Source organism: Heptranchias perlo, chromosome 8 (assembly GCF_035084215.1).
Source record: "Heptranchias perlo isolate sHepPer1 chromosome 8, sHepPer1.hap1, whole genome shotgun sequence".
In the NCBI taxonomy this organism is placed as follows: domain Eukaryota; kingdom Metazoa; phylum Chordata; class Chondrichthyes; order Hexanchiformes; family Hexanchidae; genus Heptranchias; species Heptranchias perlo.
This window is the reverse complement of record NC_090332.1, coordinates 11,578,852-11,595,457: the sequence shown is the minus strand read 5'-3', so window position 1 is coordinate 11,595,457 and position 16,606 is coordinate 11,578,852. Positions and strand designations below refer to the sequence as shown.

The following is a 16,606-nucleotide window of genomic DNA, read 5'->3' as shown; positions in this document are numbered from 1 at the left end:
CCCTCCATAAACTTAAGCTCATCCAAGACTCTACTATCCATATCCTAACTCGCACCGAGTCCCGTTCACCCATCACCCCTGCGCTCGCTGACCTACATTGGCCCCCAGTCCGGCAACGCCTCAATTTTGTAATTCTAATTCTCGTGTCCAAATCACTCCATGGTTTCGCCCCTCTATCTCTGTGACCTCCTCTAGCCTTACACCAAGAACTCTACATGCATTGCCCACTTCCTTCGCCCCACCATTGGCAGCCGTGCCTTCGACCATCTAGCCCCTTTGCTCTGGAATTCCCTATCTAAGCCTCTTTCCATTAAGAGGCTTTTTAAAACCTACCTTTTTGACCAAGCTCTTGGTCACCTGTCCAAACGTCTCCTTCTTTGACTTGGTGTCAATTTTTGTCTGATTACACTCCTGTGAAGCTTAAGTTTTACTACGTTAAAACAACTTCCATTTATATAGTGCCTTTAACAGTGGGCATATCTTTACATAGGTAGGTGCCTCCAAAGGGGCACTGTAGAATCATAGAATGGCTACAGCACAGAAGGAGGCCATTCAGCCTGTGCTGGCTCTCTGCAAGAGCAATCCAGTTAGTTCCACTCCCCCACCCTTTTCCCTTAGCCCTGCAAATTTTTTCCCTTCAAGTACTTATCCAATTCCCTTTTGAAAGCCACTTTTGAATCTGCCTCCACCACCCCTCCAGGCAGCGCATTTCTGATCATATCCACTCACTGCACAAGAAAGTTTATAGAAGAGTTTGTTCTCTAGCCAAATTATACATCCATTTCCTGAACAGTGCAGCAATCACTTCCCAAGCAATGTTACAATAGTCTCACGCAGTTCCCTAAAAGAGAAAAGACCCATTGCCAAAAAGATTATAGATGGTGATTCACATTTGCAGGTAAGACAGTGGGAGTCATTGAGTTCTCTTCAGATCTACCGCCAGCATACCTGAACGATTACCTCCTAGGTCAGCACGAGCCTGTGTACACTGCTTCTCAGATAATGACCTATAAGGCCAATAACATGGATACGGTCTCCTACAAGTGACCCTTGCTCTTCTTTGTACTGAGTGTTCACCCTCTAGAAGTAGCATTGAGATAGGTTGTAGAACTGCACTGATTGTTCTTACAGCAGTAATAAAATCTAATTGGAATTGGAACTGGTCTTACAGCACACCTGGGGCACGTGGTTTCAAAACTCAGTAAATGGCTGAGTGGCTGCTGTTAATGAGATCTGTCCTGCTAATATTTAGCTCAATTGGCATTTTAGGTGCAGCAGCAATAATCCATTACCACGGTTTTAAATTCAGTAGCACAAGTGCTGCTAACCACACCCAATTGGATATGCACTATTCCATTTTAACTGAGTCATAAGATGGCCATATCAACATTTTCTCTTCGATTACATTTCTTTAAATGATTCACAGGTGGGGAACACATTCCCGACGATTCTGCATTAAACATAAGCATTTCTTCCATAAAGCAAGATGCACGTGTTAACAGTTCTGAACTTGCTGAGGGCACTTTTAAACTGCAGGGCTGCCAAGGTGTGCAACACATTTATTTTTAATGCTTTAATTTCTTGGAAATCTCTGCAAATCGCCTGGAAAGCTTTAGTTTTGAAAGACTATTTGCAGAAACGTGCCTCACAGCTCGTTACTTTATCCGTGCAGAATGTGCTTCTGCCGAATCTGCAGTCTCCCCTTTCTACCAGGCCCTTAGCGCCATCCAGTGGCTAGAGTCACAACCACGTCTTTAACTCTTTTCTTGGTGGTGTTGGACTGGCTGCGGAGTTCCAGAATGTTCTGTGGTTAGTTTAGCAATCTACCCAGTTAATCGTTACTAAATGTATTAAAGAAGAACAGCGCCCAAGCTCTATCAGCTATTTCTGTTGACAATTGGCTAAGTTTCAATTTGAAAATGTCCAGTTATTGCACTCTCTTACTTATTTTCCAATAATTATCTACTAATGATAAATAATCCTTCTGTTTAATCGGTGCTTCATCACACTGCAAACACCTCACGACACATTGAAGTCACATAAATCCGCAGATCAAAGACCAAACAAAATCCCAAGTAACTCATTTTATTTTTGGATGCTAGTTGTTTCATAGTTTTTAAAAATTGCAATAAAAAGCGTGACCTAAGCATTAAAAATGTTACAGATTCACAGCAACAATCGAGGCTACAATAAGGGGCGAAATTCCTAAGAGAGCCCGTTTTCCCTGTAATTTATGACTTGCTAGCAAAATTACTCGGAAATTGCACATTTCAAAGTCATGCTCTCTCGCAATTTTGCAAATGGGTCGTTAATATCAAAGCAAAAAAAATGATTTACCCAAGGCTGTGAAATTTGTGCCTTCATTTTTAATATATTTTTTCAAAACAAGCATTAAAAAAGGTACTTGAGATGCTGTTGTATATTCCCAGCATCTTTTTTTTTTAAAATGTGATTATTTGAAGAATAATTTCATCCCGTCCTTAAGCCTTGCTGTTGAAACATTAGAACAAAGGCAAAGGGAACAATCAGGGAGATCTCCATCCCATCTTTGAGCTAATTATAACTGGCTTGCCTGCCTGGATGCAGATGACAACTAGCCTCACTGCAATGAACTATAATTGTCCTTGTCTCGTGGCATTTCACGTTACTACCACATCAGTGTAGAGTCTCAGGCTGTGATATTACACTATGCTTCAGGCAGTATTCACCTTTGATAAATTGCAGGAGATTTCAGACAGGATTTGTTTCTGCAGAGGAGGAACGGAAGGTTCTAGATGAATGCCACGGGCTTTAATGTGCTCTGTGTTATCGTCATTGAATCAAAAAAGTCATAAGAAGTTTGGTTCTGAATCTGCAACATTAAGCTGCCTTTTCCTGGTCGACCTGCTGTCTATTCTCACATTTTCTGCTTTTAATTGAGGGGCTTGGAGTTTGCCAGTTAGTTTCGTACCCAGTGTTCTAATCACCTTTATTGCAAGAATTAGTCCTCGTTCATCACAATATTCATAGCACCATTGTTTAAGCCTTACAGTATACGTCATATTTCAGTTTTGCTCCTATTTTGGTGCCTGCTAGACATGCTTCAAATTTCGCATCCATCTCCTGACTCTGTTCTTCAGTGAAGAGGCTTTTCCAGTCACCAACTGCACCTAAATTTAAAAAAAAAATGCAACGTCAATAAAAGTGATCTAGTTCAGCCAATTATGTAGAATCCTCTGACTGGCTCCCTCAAAGCAAAGTAAATAGGATGTGAGATGGCCTTGGAGAGGGAACATGTGGTGTCCACCGATATGCTTGAGGCCTTCCGCGACTGGTGGGTACCATAGCGAAAAGAATGTCTTATAGACGCTGGCAATAACTTTATGATTGCTTTGAATTAGATCCAACCGTGTTTGGATGCTCTGAAAGGCTTTGCCACAACTACTTTTTCAGGCATATTATTCCAATATTTGTCACCATTTGTGTGAAGCGGTTCCACCTGGAATATGTTCAAAGTGAATTGAACACTTCATTGTGCATTTTCACTCACTTTCCCATCACCTGGAAAAACAGGAGACATGTCACTAACAGCCATCAACGTAGACCAGCCTGGAATTCAGTACACCGTTCACTGGTCTTCAGCAGTACCGCAAAATGGATGACAGCGAATCGGCAGCCCATAGGAACAGGAGTAGGCCATTCAGCCCCTTGAGTTTGTTCTGCCATTCAATGTTCCTGTCTATATAGACATACAGACAGACACACAACGAGGATAGAATCAGGCTCAGTTTTAATGTTCCAGATGGTTAGTCTACCATACTTGCAGTCAAGGATCACATGCAAGTAATAGGCAGTAACTGGTCAAGGGTGAAAAATTCTATAAAATTTGCTGGTGTGAAAGTGTGGCAAGGTAGGTGTACCAACATGTGACCAATGTTAATATGTCACCATCTTTATTGCCCATCACTGTAAACTGATGGTGCACAACTGCAGAGGGAGGATGCAGCAGATTTTGCCAACTTTTCACCTTTCCAACTACACAGGAATGCTCATGTACGTCCATGAATAATTAAGGTGATTGGCTAAAGGACCAGAGGACTCGAGATCTGGAATGCGCTGCCTGAAAGGGTGGTGGAAGCCGATTCAATAATAACTTTCAAAAGGGAACTGGATAAATACTTGAAGGGGAAAAATTTGCAGGGCTATGGGGAAAGGGCAGGGGAGCAGGGCTAATTGGATAGCTCTTTCAAAGAGCCAGCACAGGCACGATGGGCCAAATTGCTGTATGATTCTATAAGGCACTGTGTAATGTTAGCATATCAAAGTGATGACCAATGTGGCATGTAACAAGTGCCAAGTGTAATTCTTGCACAAGGTTCCTCAATGCTCCACTCACCCAAGATGGTTAAGTGTTCTCGACATTTGGGTGGCACACGTTATCTCTCACATTACTGTTTCCAACATGTGCCCCATTTGTATATGCTTACAGGAGAAGGCTGCACATAACAAGGGGTAGCACACAGACAGGAGTGGGTTCCATCAACCTGCGAACCTTAAATGCTTATAAAGAGAGATCTGAAGTTTATGGGTGTAGAGGTAAGAGAGAGAGTGGACGTAGGGCAAGGTCAGAGGCCTCCCCCAAGCTCACGTCAGGTATCATTCTTCGCGTTTTGTGTTTTCTCTCCTTATTTTCAGTCACTCACTCTCATTCCCTAACACACAGGCATGAGTTGCAATATAATGCCCAACACACTGCAATGTCATGCAGTGCAAAGCTCTGCTGCAAGGAGATCCTATTGCTGGAAGTTGCGAAATATCTCCTTTTCCTATATGTTACATCTGGTGAGCATCATCACCAGTAAAAAGTGTTAGCAAATCAAGTGGGAAAAAAGCATTGCCAAACACCTGTGGTGAAACAATCCACATGAAAAAATAAATGTCACGTCACACTTCCTAGAACAGCAATAATATCACACTTCCTGTCTCAAAATGGCCAATTAAGACCCTCTCAAGACTACATTTTCACCTACCCCTTCGGAAGATAACCTTGCCAAAGGAGGAGTGAGTCTCCTGGGAATTTTCACTCATGGCCTGGAAGCTACCTCTGCGAACAATCTTTTGAATCCGTTCTTCACTCAGAGAGATGCCGTAGTACTCTGCTATCTTCTGCACCCCCTTTCCCAAGTTCTAGCAGGGTGGGGGGGGGGAAAGAAAAACAAAAACATTTTAATAAATCTATGAAAAGGAAAGTAGGCAGAACAAAATAGAAGAGTAAATTCAGCGATCCTGTGCTCCCAGCAACGAGCTGCAATCAAGGGAGATGCAGGTCGCACAATTAGGGCCACGGTACATTAGGCCTCCGTCTGAGCCGTGCTCCCTTCAGGCAAGCTGCAATGCCGGGAGAGCAGGATGGCTAAACTCAAGTAATATATCCCACACCAATCTTCAGTTTATTTATCTCTTGTCCTTTTAGAACCCACACCCTGCATCTTGGCCTCCTACCCCTTTGTCATTAACACAAGCAGGCCGTATGCTTTTAAAAATATATATTTACACATTACTCTAGAGACAGCACGTGGCAGGTACACAAATGTCACCAGGGAGTAACTAATCCTTTCCTACTCTGTTCCACTTGGAGCTCTCTCTCTCTCTCCCTCCAATGCCATGACCGAGATCAGGAACTCACCACATGAGCAATGATGGAGGAAGACTTCCTCTGTACATCAGGTTTAGCCAAATCAAAAATGTGTTTATGAAGAACCCGTTTACGATTTTGCACACGGACGAAATCTGTCAGTATAAAGTCACAGCCCCCCCACTCTGTGGCACAGAACATCCTACTACCCATAAGCCAAGTAAAAGATAGAAAATAGATTACTATTAAATTGATTAAAGTACATCCTCAAACATTATAGATTTTTTTAAATTCAGCAAGTGTTGGATACATAGCTGATTTCACAACACTTGCGCTGTAAATGAGTTTCTTCCCCCAATTTTTTCTCTTCTCTCTCCTAAAAGGTACAGACTCCTGCAGACGAACAGGTTTCACAGGTGCTGGCAACCCTCCAGTGTCTCATCCAAGTGGCCATTCCTAATGGGTGAGCCTGGACAGCTAGTATCAGTGTGGTACTCAACCAACTCAGACCTCATTTGATACACACACACACACACACACACACACACACACACTTTCCAATAGGAGTTAATGGGTAACAGTCGGGAGTATGAACCATGGCCAGTTTTCGTTTCCTTAATCCATAGGCAAAAATGCCACTAAAGTTGCCCAACCTAAGATCAGCCAATTCCGTACAAACCAAGGAATAAAACATGGGATCTTCCTGGTCCGAATTGCTCGGTTCCACTCACTTCGATCTGAGCTATTCCAGATGTTCCTTCCCCTTGTTTCACAAAAACATCTACAGTAAATGTTGGGACACCAAAATGGATTCAAAACCCATGCTATTACGTGAAATAGTGCTATTGCCACACTATAGAATAAAATTGATGTGAATCACATAATGTGCTGCTTCGGATGACACAATAAAAGTTCCAATGTTTCCCCAACTTCCTCATGACATCACACAGTGATTTAAGTGTCTTCGGTGTTTAATAAAGACTGTCTAAAAGTAGCTGTGTAATGCTGAGTTTTAAACTGGACCAAGACAGGAAGTGCAGTGACACAACCTCTTGATGCTCCAATGTATCATGCCACAGAGTGGTATAATGTAAGCTGGAGTCCATGTTTCTCCACCCCCTTCTCCTTCCCCGCAGATTCAATAATAACTTTCAAAAAGGAATTGGATATACACCTAAATAGGAAAAAATTGCAAGGCTATGGGGAAAGAGCAGGGGAGTGGTACTAACTGGATAGCTCTTTCAAAGAGCTGGCACAGGCACGATGGGCCAAATGGCCTCTTTCTGTGCTGTATCATTCTATGATTCTATCACCACCACACCATCTGAGGTGATACCAAGCAAAGACTTGCTCCCAGAAAGGGGATGGGTGAGCGGGGCGGAAAATATTGAATAAATAAGTCAAGGAGCACATCACTCTGGGGGTCAGTGTTCGGGACTATACAACATAATTTAATTCAGTACTGGTGGGGGTACTGCATGGTCAGAGGTACTGTCCTTCGAATGAGATGTTAAACTGATGCCCCATCTGCACGTTCAGATGGACACTAATGAGCCCATGGTACTATTTGAAGAACAGCAAGGAGCACTATAGACCACTAATAATAAGTCATTGATCTCACTGTTGTTTGAAGGATCTTGGTGTACACAAAATGGATGCCGTGGCTGTTTACTTATCGGCCACTGCACTTCAGAGTAATTCATTATGCAAAATAATTTGAGAGACATGGGGCCCAATATTAGGAGGGAGGCGGGTTGGCAGCGGGGGGTCGACTGGGCGCATGGGTAACCCGCCCAGTGAAATGGGTGGGTTTGACACGCGATCGTAAGTAAATTGAAGCCACTTACCTTGGCTTCTGGGTTTCGCGCTGGAAAGCTGCGCAGCGGGCGGACTGCGCACCCGCATCATAGGCTGTCAGCTGGAGGAGCCCTATTTAAAGGGGAAGTCCTCTACTGACTGATGCTGCAGAAAATAGGCAAAATTACAGCATGGAGCAGCCCAGGGGGAAGGCTGCTCCCAGATTTAATGATGCCTCACTCCAGGTCTTACTGGCTAGGGTGAGGAGGAGGAGGAGGAGGAGGGAGATCTTCCACCCGGCAGACGGGAGGAAGTGGCCTGCCTCTGCCAACACGAAGGCCTGGCTCGAGGTGGCAGAGGAGGTCACCAGCACCACCAACATATCATGCACCTGCATACAGTGCAGGAGGCGCTTCAATGACCTAACCAGGTCAGCCAAAGTGAGTACTCTTACTCATTCCCCTACACTCCGTCTGCCACATCACCGCCCTCACCCCACATCTCCTTCTGCACTGCCAACAGTACACCAACACATCACTCCTCACACCCAATGAACCCTCATCCTCAACTTACCTGCACTTCCTCACCTCCCCAGTACTCATCCCACCACTACCACTCAACCCAATCCTTATACAATCTCATGGCTCTATCTCATACTCACCCTCTCATGCATCTCTTTCACGGTCAGCCTCACTCAACCTGCCACTACCTGTGCTGCAGCCAAAGGGCATGCATCACATATGTTTAGTAGGAAGCGTAAGGCAAACGTGTCGTGAGCATGAAGGGGATGCACAACTGTGTTTGAGGGTTTGTCATGGTTTTTACTTATATTTGATTTCTGCTCAACTCACGTTACATATTATATTGGCACCACTACTGCCACATTGGCCATTCTTGACTGGCTTGTGCAATAATGCCCATTCATGAGGTTCTCCATGAACACCCTTGATGCCACCCATTGGGTCACTCTACAGTGGGTGTATGTGTAGTTGCACAACTACTTTGTGCAGGTGTCTGTTGCGCAGCACTGTGTTGTGTAGCTCCACGTGGCGGAGGTGGACGGCGTGCCTGGCGAGGCTGGTGATGTTGCTCGTCCTCCAATAGAGTGATGAATGCAGCTATGGAACCCCCCCACCCCGATCCTGATGGTGTGAGTGTGAGGGGGTCCGCAAAGTAGGTAAATGTGTTTGGACAGCAGAGTTTAGGGTATGATGTAATAATTTTGAGTGTGGAGACAACGGTGTGGCAGGCAAAACTTTGTCTGAGGTGACAGAGTGCCCTGCTGCAATGAATGAGGCATTCCCCTCAACTGTCAAGGAATCCTCCACGGCATGGGAAACATGCTGAGGAGAGTCCAAAATCACATCCCTGCTAAAATCTCTTCCCATTGAGGTCTGTCGACGACCCCAAGTACCCCCCTAACTATCTAAACTGTCATCCTGCCGGCTTTAATTGCCGGTGGGAGTCCCGCATGCGGGGGCTGCGCGCGCACCAATTCGCGATATTGGGGAACCCGGAAGTGGGCGGGTTGGAGCCGGGCTCCGGACCTGCTCCAGGATTCCCCAATTTTAGGAACTCCCCCCTCCCGCCACGAACGCACCCGCTCGGCCATCCTAAAATTGACCCCATGGTAAAATGTTATAAAAATGCAAATCCTTCTTTCATTAGTTTGTTAATTCACTTTTAATTTTTGGCTATGCTTAACAGATTTTTTTTTTTGCACTGTAGGCTTTTTAAATGGATTAAATTAAATGACTGCGTGCTGACATTTATTGTGTTAACTTGAATCCCAAGGAAAAATTGCTGGTGACAGTTAGCAAACTGATCTCGGTCCACTTCCGCACCTGTAGCTACAAATCAAGCTATTTGCACCCCAGCTATTGATAGGGCTGGACAGTTTGAACAATTACTTGCTTCAGTCCGACTGCATTCCAGGTGAATTAATAGGAACAATTCCACTTATATTAAATTGGCAACAACTGACTTGAAACCTGGGAAAAATAAATCAAGTGACAGGAGGGGGAAATCCGTTTGCATTGTATGAAGTGTCATTAAAAAAAAATGGAGGTGCTTGAATAAATAGTTGATTAATGCAGTAAATATGACATTTGTAGGGATATAGGAGAGGGTGATGGGGAAGAGGTCCTTCAGCACATTCCTGTCATAGATTTTATACAATCCACTATCGTGCTCTCCAGCCAAGCTTTTATCATCACCTGAGGAAAGGCTGTGTAGGATTTCTTTCTATTCCTGAAAGATAATTCTATTTAATTTTACATTGTTTACACGAACATGAGAACATTGTGTGGGGAGGGAGGAAGGGGCACTGATAATACGATCAACACACACCATCACTGATGCTACGAGCGCCTGCACACAAAGTGCACTAACCTTGCCAGACAACACAAGGGAAACTCAATAGCATAAATTTCTGGCATTCCGGCTGTGTTGCACAATGACACGTGTGGAGTGCCAGGCCTGGGGACGGACTGCGGCTACCTGCTGTGCACAGGGAAGTAAAGAAAGGAAAAGAAAAGAAAAAGAAAAAGGGAAAGGAAAGGGCATTTCACGACCTCAGGATGTCCTAAAGCACTTTATAGTCAATTAAGTACTTTCTGAAGTGTAGTCACTGTTGTAATGTAGGAAACACAGCAGCCAATTTGCACACAGCAAGCTCCCATAAAACAGCAATGAGATAATGACCTGTTTTAGTGGTGTTGGTTGAGGGATAAATGTTAGCCAGGACTCTGAGACACTGCTGCACTGGAGTGTTAGCCTAGATCATGTGCTGAAGTCTCATGGAGTGGAGTTTGAACCCACAACCTTCTGACTCAGAGGCAAGTGTGCTACCACTGAGCCACAACACCAGGCAAGATTGGCAGCCATATCAGGAGGCCAGGAGCCATGGAGTTTTTTTCCTTTAAAAACAGTTGTCCTTCTGCTACTAATTGTTCTGCTGCCTTTTCTATAGTTCAACCCACCCAACTGCCTTTTGTCTACTGAAACGTCTAATTGCGTATGACACCCATTTATATTGTTTGCTTCAACAGCCTGCCCTGATAATGGATTCCACAATCTTATTACCATTTGGATTCCACCTGACTTCCCTTCTTAATCCAATCTTTCTAATGTTTAACTTATGACTTGCTAACCTGCTTTTTAAACATTCTGCAGGATGATTCATTAGATCAATTTGTCAATCGTTTTTAGTCTTGCAAACTTCTATTCACTTGAAGACTCTTCCTTTCCAAGGACAAGCCCAACTTCTTTAGTCTTTCTTCACAAGTTACATTCCTGATACCCATGATCTGTGGATGGATTTATGCCAGACACCAGCGGTATTGCGACAAAGGGGTAAGAATTCCCATTCTCTGTATGTGTAGTGATACTGTAAATGCATTGGTGCAGATTTGTTCCATTAGTTAATTATTGTACGATGTTGCAAAAGAACGTTATAATTTTATTAGAAATACTGTAAAGAGGAAATCTTCAGACGCATTTACAGTGTTGTTACACACAAGCAGACGGGTTTCCATCCCTATAAGTGGAAAATGAAGATCTGTAGTTCTGCCAGCTGCCTCCAATAGACTATTGAAACAGGAGCTCTTGAAACATTTGCCTGAGGAAGGAGAAAATCTCCGAAAGCTTGTGAATTTAAAATAAAATTGCTGGACTATAACTTGGTGTTGTAAAATTGTTTCCAATAGACTAGTTAGCAACCTTTAATCTTGGCAGTAATTCTCTACCAATAAGAGCAAGAGAGTGAGAACGTTAAGGAGGTAGAAAAGGCCGGGTTCAACAATGCAAAAAAAGCACACAATAGTCCGGAAGTTGGACACGGGGTCAATCATTCATGTATCTGTAAGAGTGCATCACGCGCCTGCGTGCTAATCTGTACAGAATTGGGTTTGCACAGATATAAAGAAAGCTCCACTGTACCTCTTTCAGCTCTTCATACGTGATAACCATCACACCCTCATCATCAATGTGTTTCTCCCAGATGAGCGCATGATCAAAGTAGGAGCCCCAGCCGACTGGTAAAAAAGGAAAAAAAAGTGTCAAAAAGAAAAATATCAATCAAAGGCAGAGTCACACTTGGGTGGCTGTTATGATTTTTGGGCCACACGGGGTATTGTCCAGTGCCAAGAACCATTCCTGTAAGCGAGTCCTCACTGACCACGGACAGAAGGGTGACTTCACACACACACAATTTGGTGGTGTAGCGTAGACCACTGTAGAACACAACACCCTTGTTAATGTCATTTTCTCTTTCCAAATGACCCTTTTGTGTCTTCTTAACGGAATAGTTAATCCATCAGACGATGCATCAAGACTAAAATCTGTGAATCAGATTTATTAAAGTAAACAGTAAACAGTAGCAAAAGGTTAAAATATAATTTTGCATACAGGGAGTCAAGAAGACATGTAGTCTTCAGGTGAAGTGGGGCTGGAGGCTGGGAGATAATCAGACTGGGGCACATTCAGCCCCCATTTTAAAGTCATTCATTCAGTCCTTATTTATACATTTTTATCTATTATAAATTCCTATGACCACATTTAAAATGGAAATTGCCTATGTAAATGTGTCACGCTGTAATTACATCCTTGCACCAGTGGTGGTGCAGCACTGCTTCCAGTGACAAGTTTACATACCGAGTTTCCATTATAAATGAGGACATAGGAATTTATCACAGCGCCAGTGAGAGACTAGCGGAACACCCCGGGAAATGACACTGTATTTACAGCACAGAAACAGGCCATTCGGCCCAACAGATCTATGCCAAAGTTTACGCTCCACATGAGCCCCCTCCCACCTTACTTCATCTAACTCAATCAACATTTCTTTCTAGTCCTCTCTCCCTCACGTACTTATCGAGCTACCCCTTAAATGCATTCTCCTGAATTCCCTATTGGATTTATTAGTGTAAATGGTATAAACAGCTGAAAATGGCCAATTGCACAGTTGCCCTGGGGGTTCACCAGAGTTATGGTGGGAGACTAGGAGTATACTAATAGGTTAAGAACTAAAGTCAGAAGCAGCAAAACAAGAGCCTGAAGCCAGGAGAAAGAGATCAGTGGGAGCCAAAACTAAAAATCATGAGTAGGGAGGGAGAAGACAATGATATCTTTTTGACCATTTTTTGTTTTGCTCCATTTGATGAAGCTGGACTGATCGATTCCTCTGATGGACAGAGTGAAATTGTTCGTAGAATATAAGTGGCTGTAACAAAGCAGAGCAGAAGCTGAAGGGTGTGCAATCACACACCACTAAGCTTTAAGAGCATAATTTCCTCTGCAACTGTCCAGAAACTGTTGGCACATTTTCCCTCGTCAAATTACCAGCCCTAATCATGAAGTACGGAATAGGTTTAATAATCCTGATCCAAGAGAATCTTCACCCACCATCTATTAGACTCAACTAACTCTGCAGAAAATACACTGGGCGCTAAATTGGGCCATGTAGCGCCCGTTGTTTCGGTGCTACACGGCCTCTCCGACATCCAAGATGGCGTCTTGGATGCGCACGCATGTTTCCTGCGCCATCTTGGTAAAGGAGTTTGCGCAGGCGCAGATAAGAAACGCTCGTATCATGTAAAGTAGGGAGAAAATGGCTTCAATAAGTGTGCAATGCCATTTTGGGACTTAACGCTCAACTCAATGCACAGTCTTAACCTCGACCATCTGAGCGTGTCTTAGAGTGCCTGGAGGGCCCCCCACCAGCGCAATTTAAAGGGACCATGCAGGATTTACAGGTTAGTGTCTGGATTATTGCCTCTGGCTGCCGAGACATTTGTAACTGTTTTTGGAGGTCTCCTAGACTTCAATACTAGGACGCGGGGTCGCAGCATAACATTTAGAGCCAGGACATGCAGGAGTGAAGTTAGGAAAAGCTTCTACACGCAAAGGGTGGGAGACATTTGGAACACTGTTCTTCAGATGGCAGTTGATGCGAGCTCACTTGTGAATGTTAAATCTGAGATTGATAGATTTCTGTGAACTAAGGGTATTAAGGGATATGGGGCTAAGGCGGGTATATGGCGTTAGGTCACAGGTCCACCATGATCTCATTGAATGGTGGAACAGGCTCGAGGGGCTAAATGCCACTGCCACTTGCTGCCTCTTGATATGCGCCACCTTCTCCTGCAAGAAAACGAGGCCTGGTTGAATAGCTGCCAGTGTGTGTGGCCTGTGAGTTGTGGGCGGCTTGAAACAGTGGTAATGTGTAAGGGTTGGAGGAAGCATCTGATTGGAAGAGTTGAGTACTGATGGAAAGAGTTTGTTGGTATGTGGGTGATGGGGGGTGTAGTGCGTGGAGCAGTGGATGTGGCTAGTGGTGCAGTTGGTAGGAGACGCCACTTGACAGTTGACCTCACTCACCTTGACCACTCTTGTCAAAGCATTGAACTCCTTCCTGCACTGCACCCATGTTCATGATGCGCCTGGCATTGACTTCATCCCCCGCTGCCTCCCACTGTCTTTTGAGTATATGTCTGGAGGGCCTCTTGCACCCCCCCCCTCTCCCCTGCCACTGCGGATATAGGATGTCCTTCCTTCTGTCCACCTCTTGCACCCAAGGTCTCTAGTGCATCAGCAGAGAACCTTGCTTCATGCACTCTCGCAAGCCTGGTACCAACTCAGATCGGCAGATTGGTGAGGTCTGGTGTGCAGATTGGAGGATGTGGGATTTAGTAGTGCGCAACCTTTACTCAATGTTTTTACAAAACTCATCAGCGTGTAAACATAGGGATGGGATCTGCATCTGTGTTTTACGTGTGCAATGTCTGATCTCTGTTCAGACTCCATGCAGACAGTAGACTGTTATTTTCAGCAAATAACAGGTACAAGCTACCTTTAAGAGATTTCTAAGCAACATCTTCCCTTTAAGAGATTGAGCTCCCTCTGGTGGTGGAAAGTACAAATTGCATTGATTCCACATGCAAGGCCTGGAATGGAACACTGATTGCAGGTAAGTGCTCCCTTGGGACCAAACTTGCGTCTTGCCTGCCCAGAGTCCGTCGGGCGTGACATCGCCTAGAACAGACCCTTGACCAATTTTTCCCCCTCTGACTGTTCCATTATATTCCTTTAAATTACTGGAGTGGGGTTGATTTTAAACTTGGGGTAAGATCGATATGGGGGGGGACCTGAAACAGGCGGCAGACCCGGAAATCTGAAACCTCGCCAATTTTATCGGCCGGGCCTCGTTATAATATCTGAAATTGGTCTTCTGCACAGTTAAAGTGGTCAGCAGTGATGCCAGAATGAACAGAATGCACTGTTCCTCATATGCATTGGAAGTTGCTGTGGAGAAAAAAGTCAGAAAAGGGGGAAAGTTGGGTTTCATTGAGAAATAGAAAAGGCAGACAACAAAGACAAGGTACACACATTGTGCTTTTTTCCCTGCAATGTTTTTCCAGAGAGTTTCCCTCCTGTACAGAAAGGGTTTTCGCTGCTTTGAGAGCCAACTGCATACACTTCTAAATCTTGAAGTCGGCTTTTCAGGGTGCAGGTGGCATGTTAGTACCGCACAGCCGGCTTGTGATTAAAACTCTAAAAGAACTATGCAGTTTGAAAAGGTTAAAAGTTACAGTAATTGTAGTCAAGACATATACCTTCTCCAATCATGTACTTTTTGAAGAACTCGTCCCAGGATGCGAAGCTGGGCAGTAGAGGGTTATTCTGACAGAAGTGATAATAGGACACAGCATTGTCCTTGGGATTGCGAAACACAACCAGCACCTGTAGAGAGGTGATGAGAGAAATCTGGATTTAATCTGTTTCTGCAACAACAATGGGGAAACAACATTAATAAGAGGAAAGCCTCGGGTGTGGTTTGTGGACCTGATCCCAATCAGCATTCAATTTCATAAAGGTGGCACTGTTCGCATTACCAGAAGATAAATATTCTGTTCTGTTCATGGTGTAAAGTCTACTCTGCAACCCCAAACTTTAAAAAAAAAGTTTTTCCCTTCCTGGTTTCAAGCTTTCCTGGCTGAAGGGGTCACGCATGTCGCTTGCTGTCATGACTATGTTAATTCCACATCTTGATCTGGCCATCAGGTTCAAGAGCAATTTTGTATGACTTACCCTCCCTCTCTATATAGAAATGCTTGACCTATGCTCTGCTCTTTCCTGGTGACAGTCAAATTTGTGAGGGATACCCAACTCCAGTTGGCATTTTACCATCTGAGGCTTAAGACACTGGGCACCAACCTACCCGACCACACACAATACCGTGCTTGAATCACAGATAACTGCCACTTACTTTCTTTCGCTCTTTCCTTCTTGCCAAGTTTCTCCCCACCCCATTCTCTTTCCTGAATTCTTCGAGTCTGTGCTGAGGTACAGTTCCACAGGTGCTGGTTGTTCTCCAGTACCTCATCCAATTATTGGCTATTTTCATGCGAGAGTTCAGAGAGTGAATGCTAGAAGACTATTCGACCCAAGGGTTGGGGAAAGACTGGTTGAATCCTATCTATCCCAATCTGTCTTCACTTGGGTCTGCACATGCACACATTTCCAGCACGGACCACATTATTAAACCACTTCTACCCAAAGCAGTTTTGCAATTATAAACAGAGTTTAACTTTGCTTGTACTGACTCAGCTCTGTTACATCTGGTATAATTAGCATTCTTGTTTGTACACAGAAGTCATAACCTCACTACTCTGTGTAAAGAAGTTCCTCCTGCCCTTTGTTCAAAATCTCTTACATTTAATCTTGTATCCACGGCCCCTTGTTCTCGACCCCTTAACCACTGAAAACAGTCTGCTTCTACCTACCCTATCCCATCCTTTCTTAATTTTAAATACTTCTATCTTACTGCTCCATAATATACATTGTTCCAACAAAAAAAGACCCAGTATAGGCTAGGTTTTATATTCTATACCTCGTGATAAAACCTAGAGTTCCATTGACTTTTTTTTTAACAACCTTATCAACCTGAGCTGCTGTGAACCTGTACCCCCAAATCGCTCTGCTTTTCCACAGCACCAAGCTTAATTCTTTTCAGGGTATAATTACTGCTGTTATTTTTTTTAAAAAACTAAATATATCACCTCACACTTACTGACACTCAAGGGGTGAAACTGGTCTTAAGCGATAGCACAAAACAGGCGATAGCGAATCGGTAGCCATTTTACACCCCTTGGGCCCAATGGAATAGAATATCAGGCAGGGTGTAAAAGGGGCTGC

The 16,606-nt window shown here is 44.1% G+C and overlaps 1 protein-coding gene across 1 annotated transcript in view; it reads right to left on the bottom strand.

Moving 5' to 3' along the window:
* Positions 1-1,969: 1,969 nt before the first annotated feature.
* LOC137324411 (sulfotransferase 6B1-like) overlaps positions 1,970-16,606 on the bottom strand; it is a 35,595-nt gene continuing 20,958 nt past the window's right edge. Inside the window, exons 4-7 of the mRNA XM_067988666.1 lie at positions 15,025-15,151; positions 11,351-11,445; positions 5,010-5,166; positions 1,970-3,149 (exon numbers count right to left, since the gene is read on the bottom strand). Coding sequence (XP_067844767.1) covers positions 3,019-3,149; positions 5,010-5,166; positions 11,351-11,445; positions 15,025-15,151 — 510 coding nt within the window. The 3' untranslated portion in view covers positions 1,970-3,018. The remainder of the gene's footprint in view (positions 3,150-5,009; positions 5,167-11,350; positions 11,446-15,024; positions 15,152-16,606) is intronic.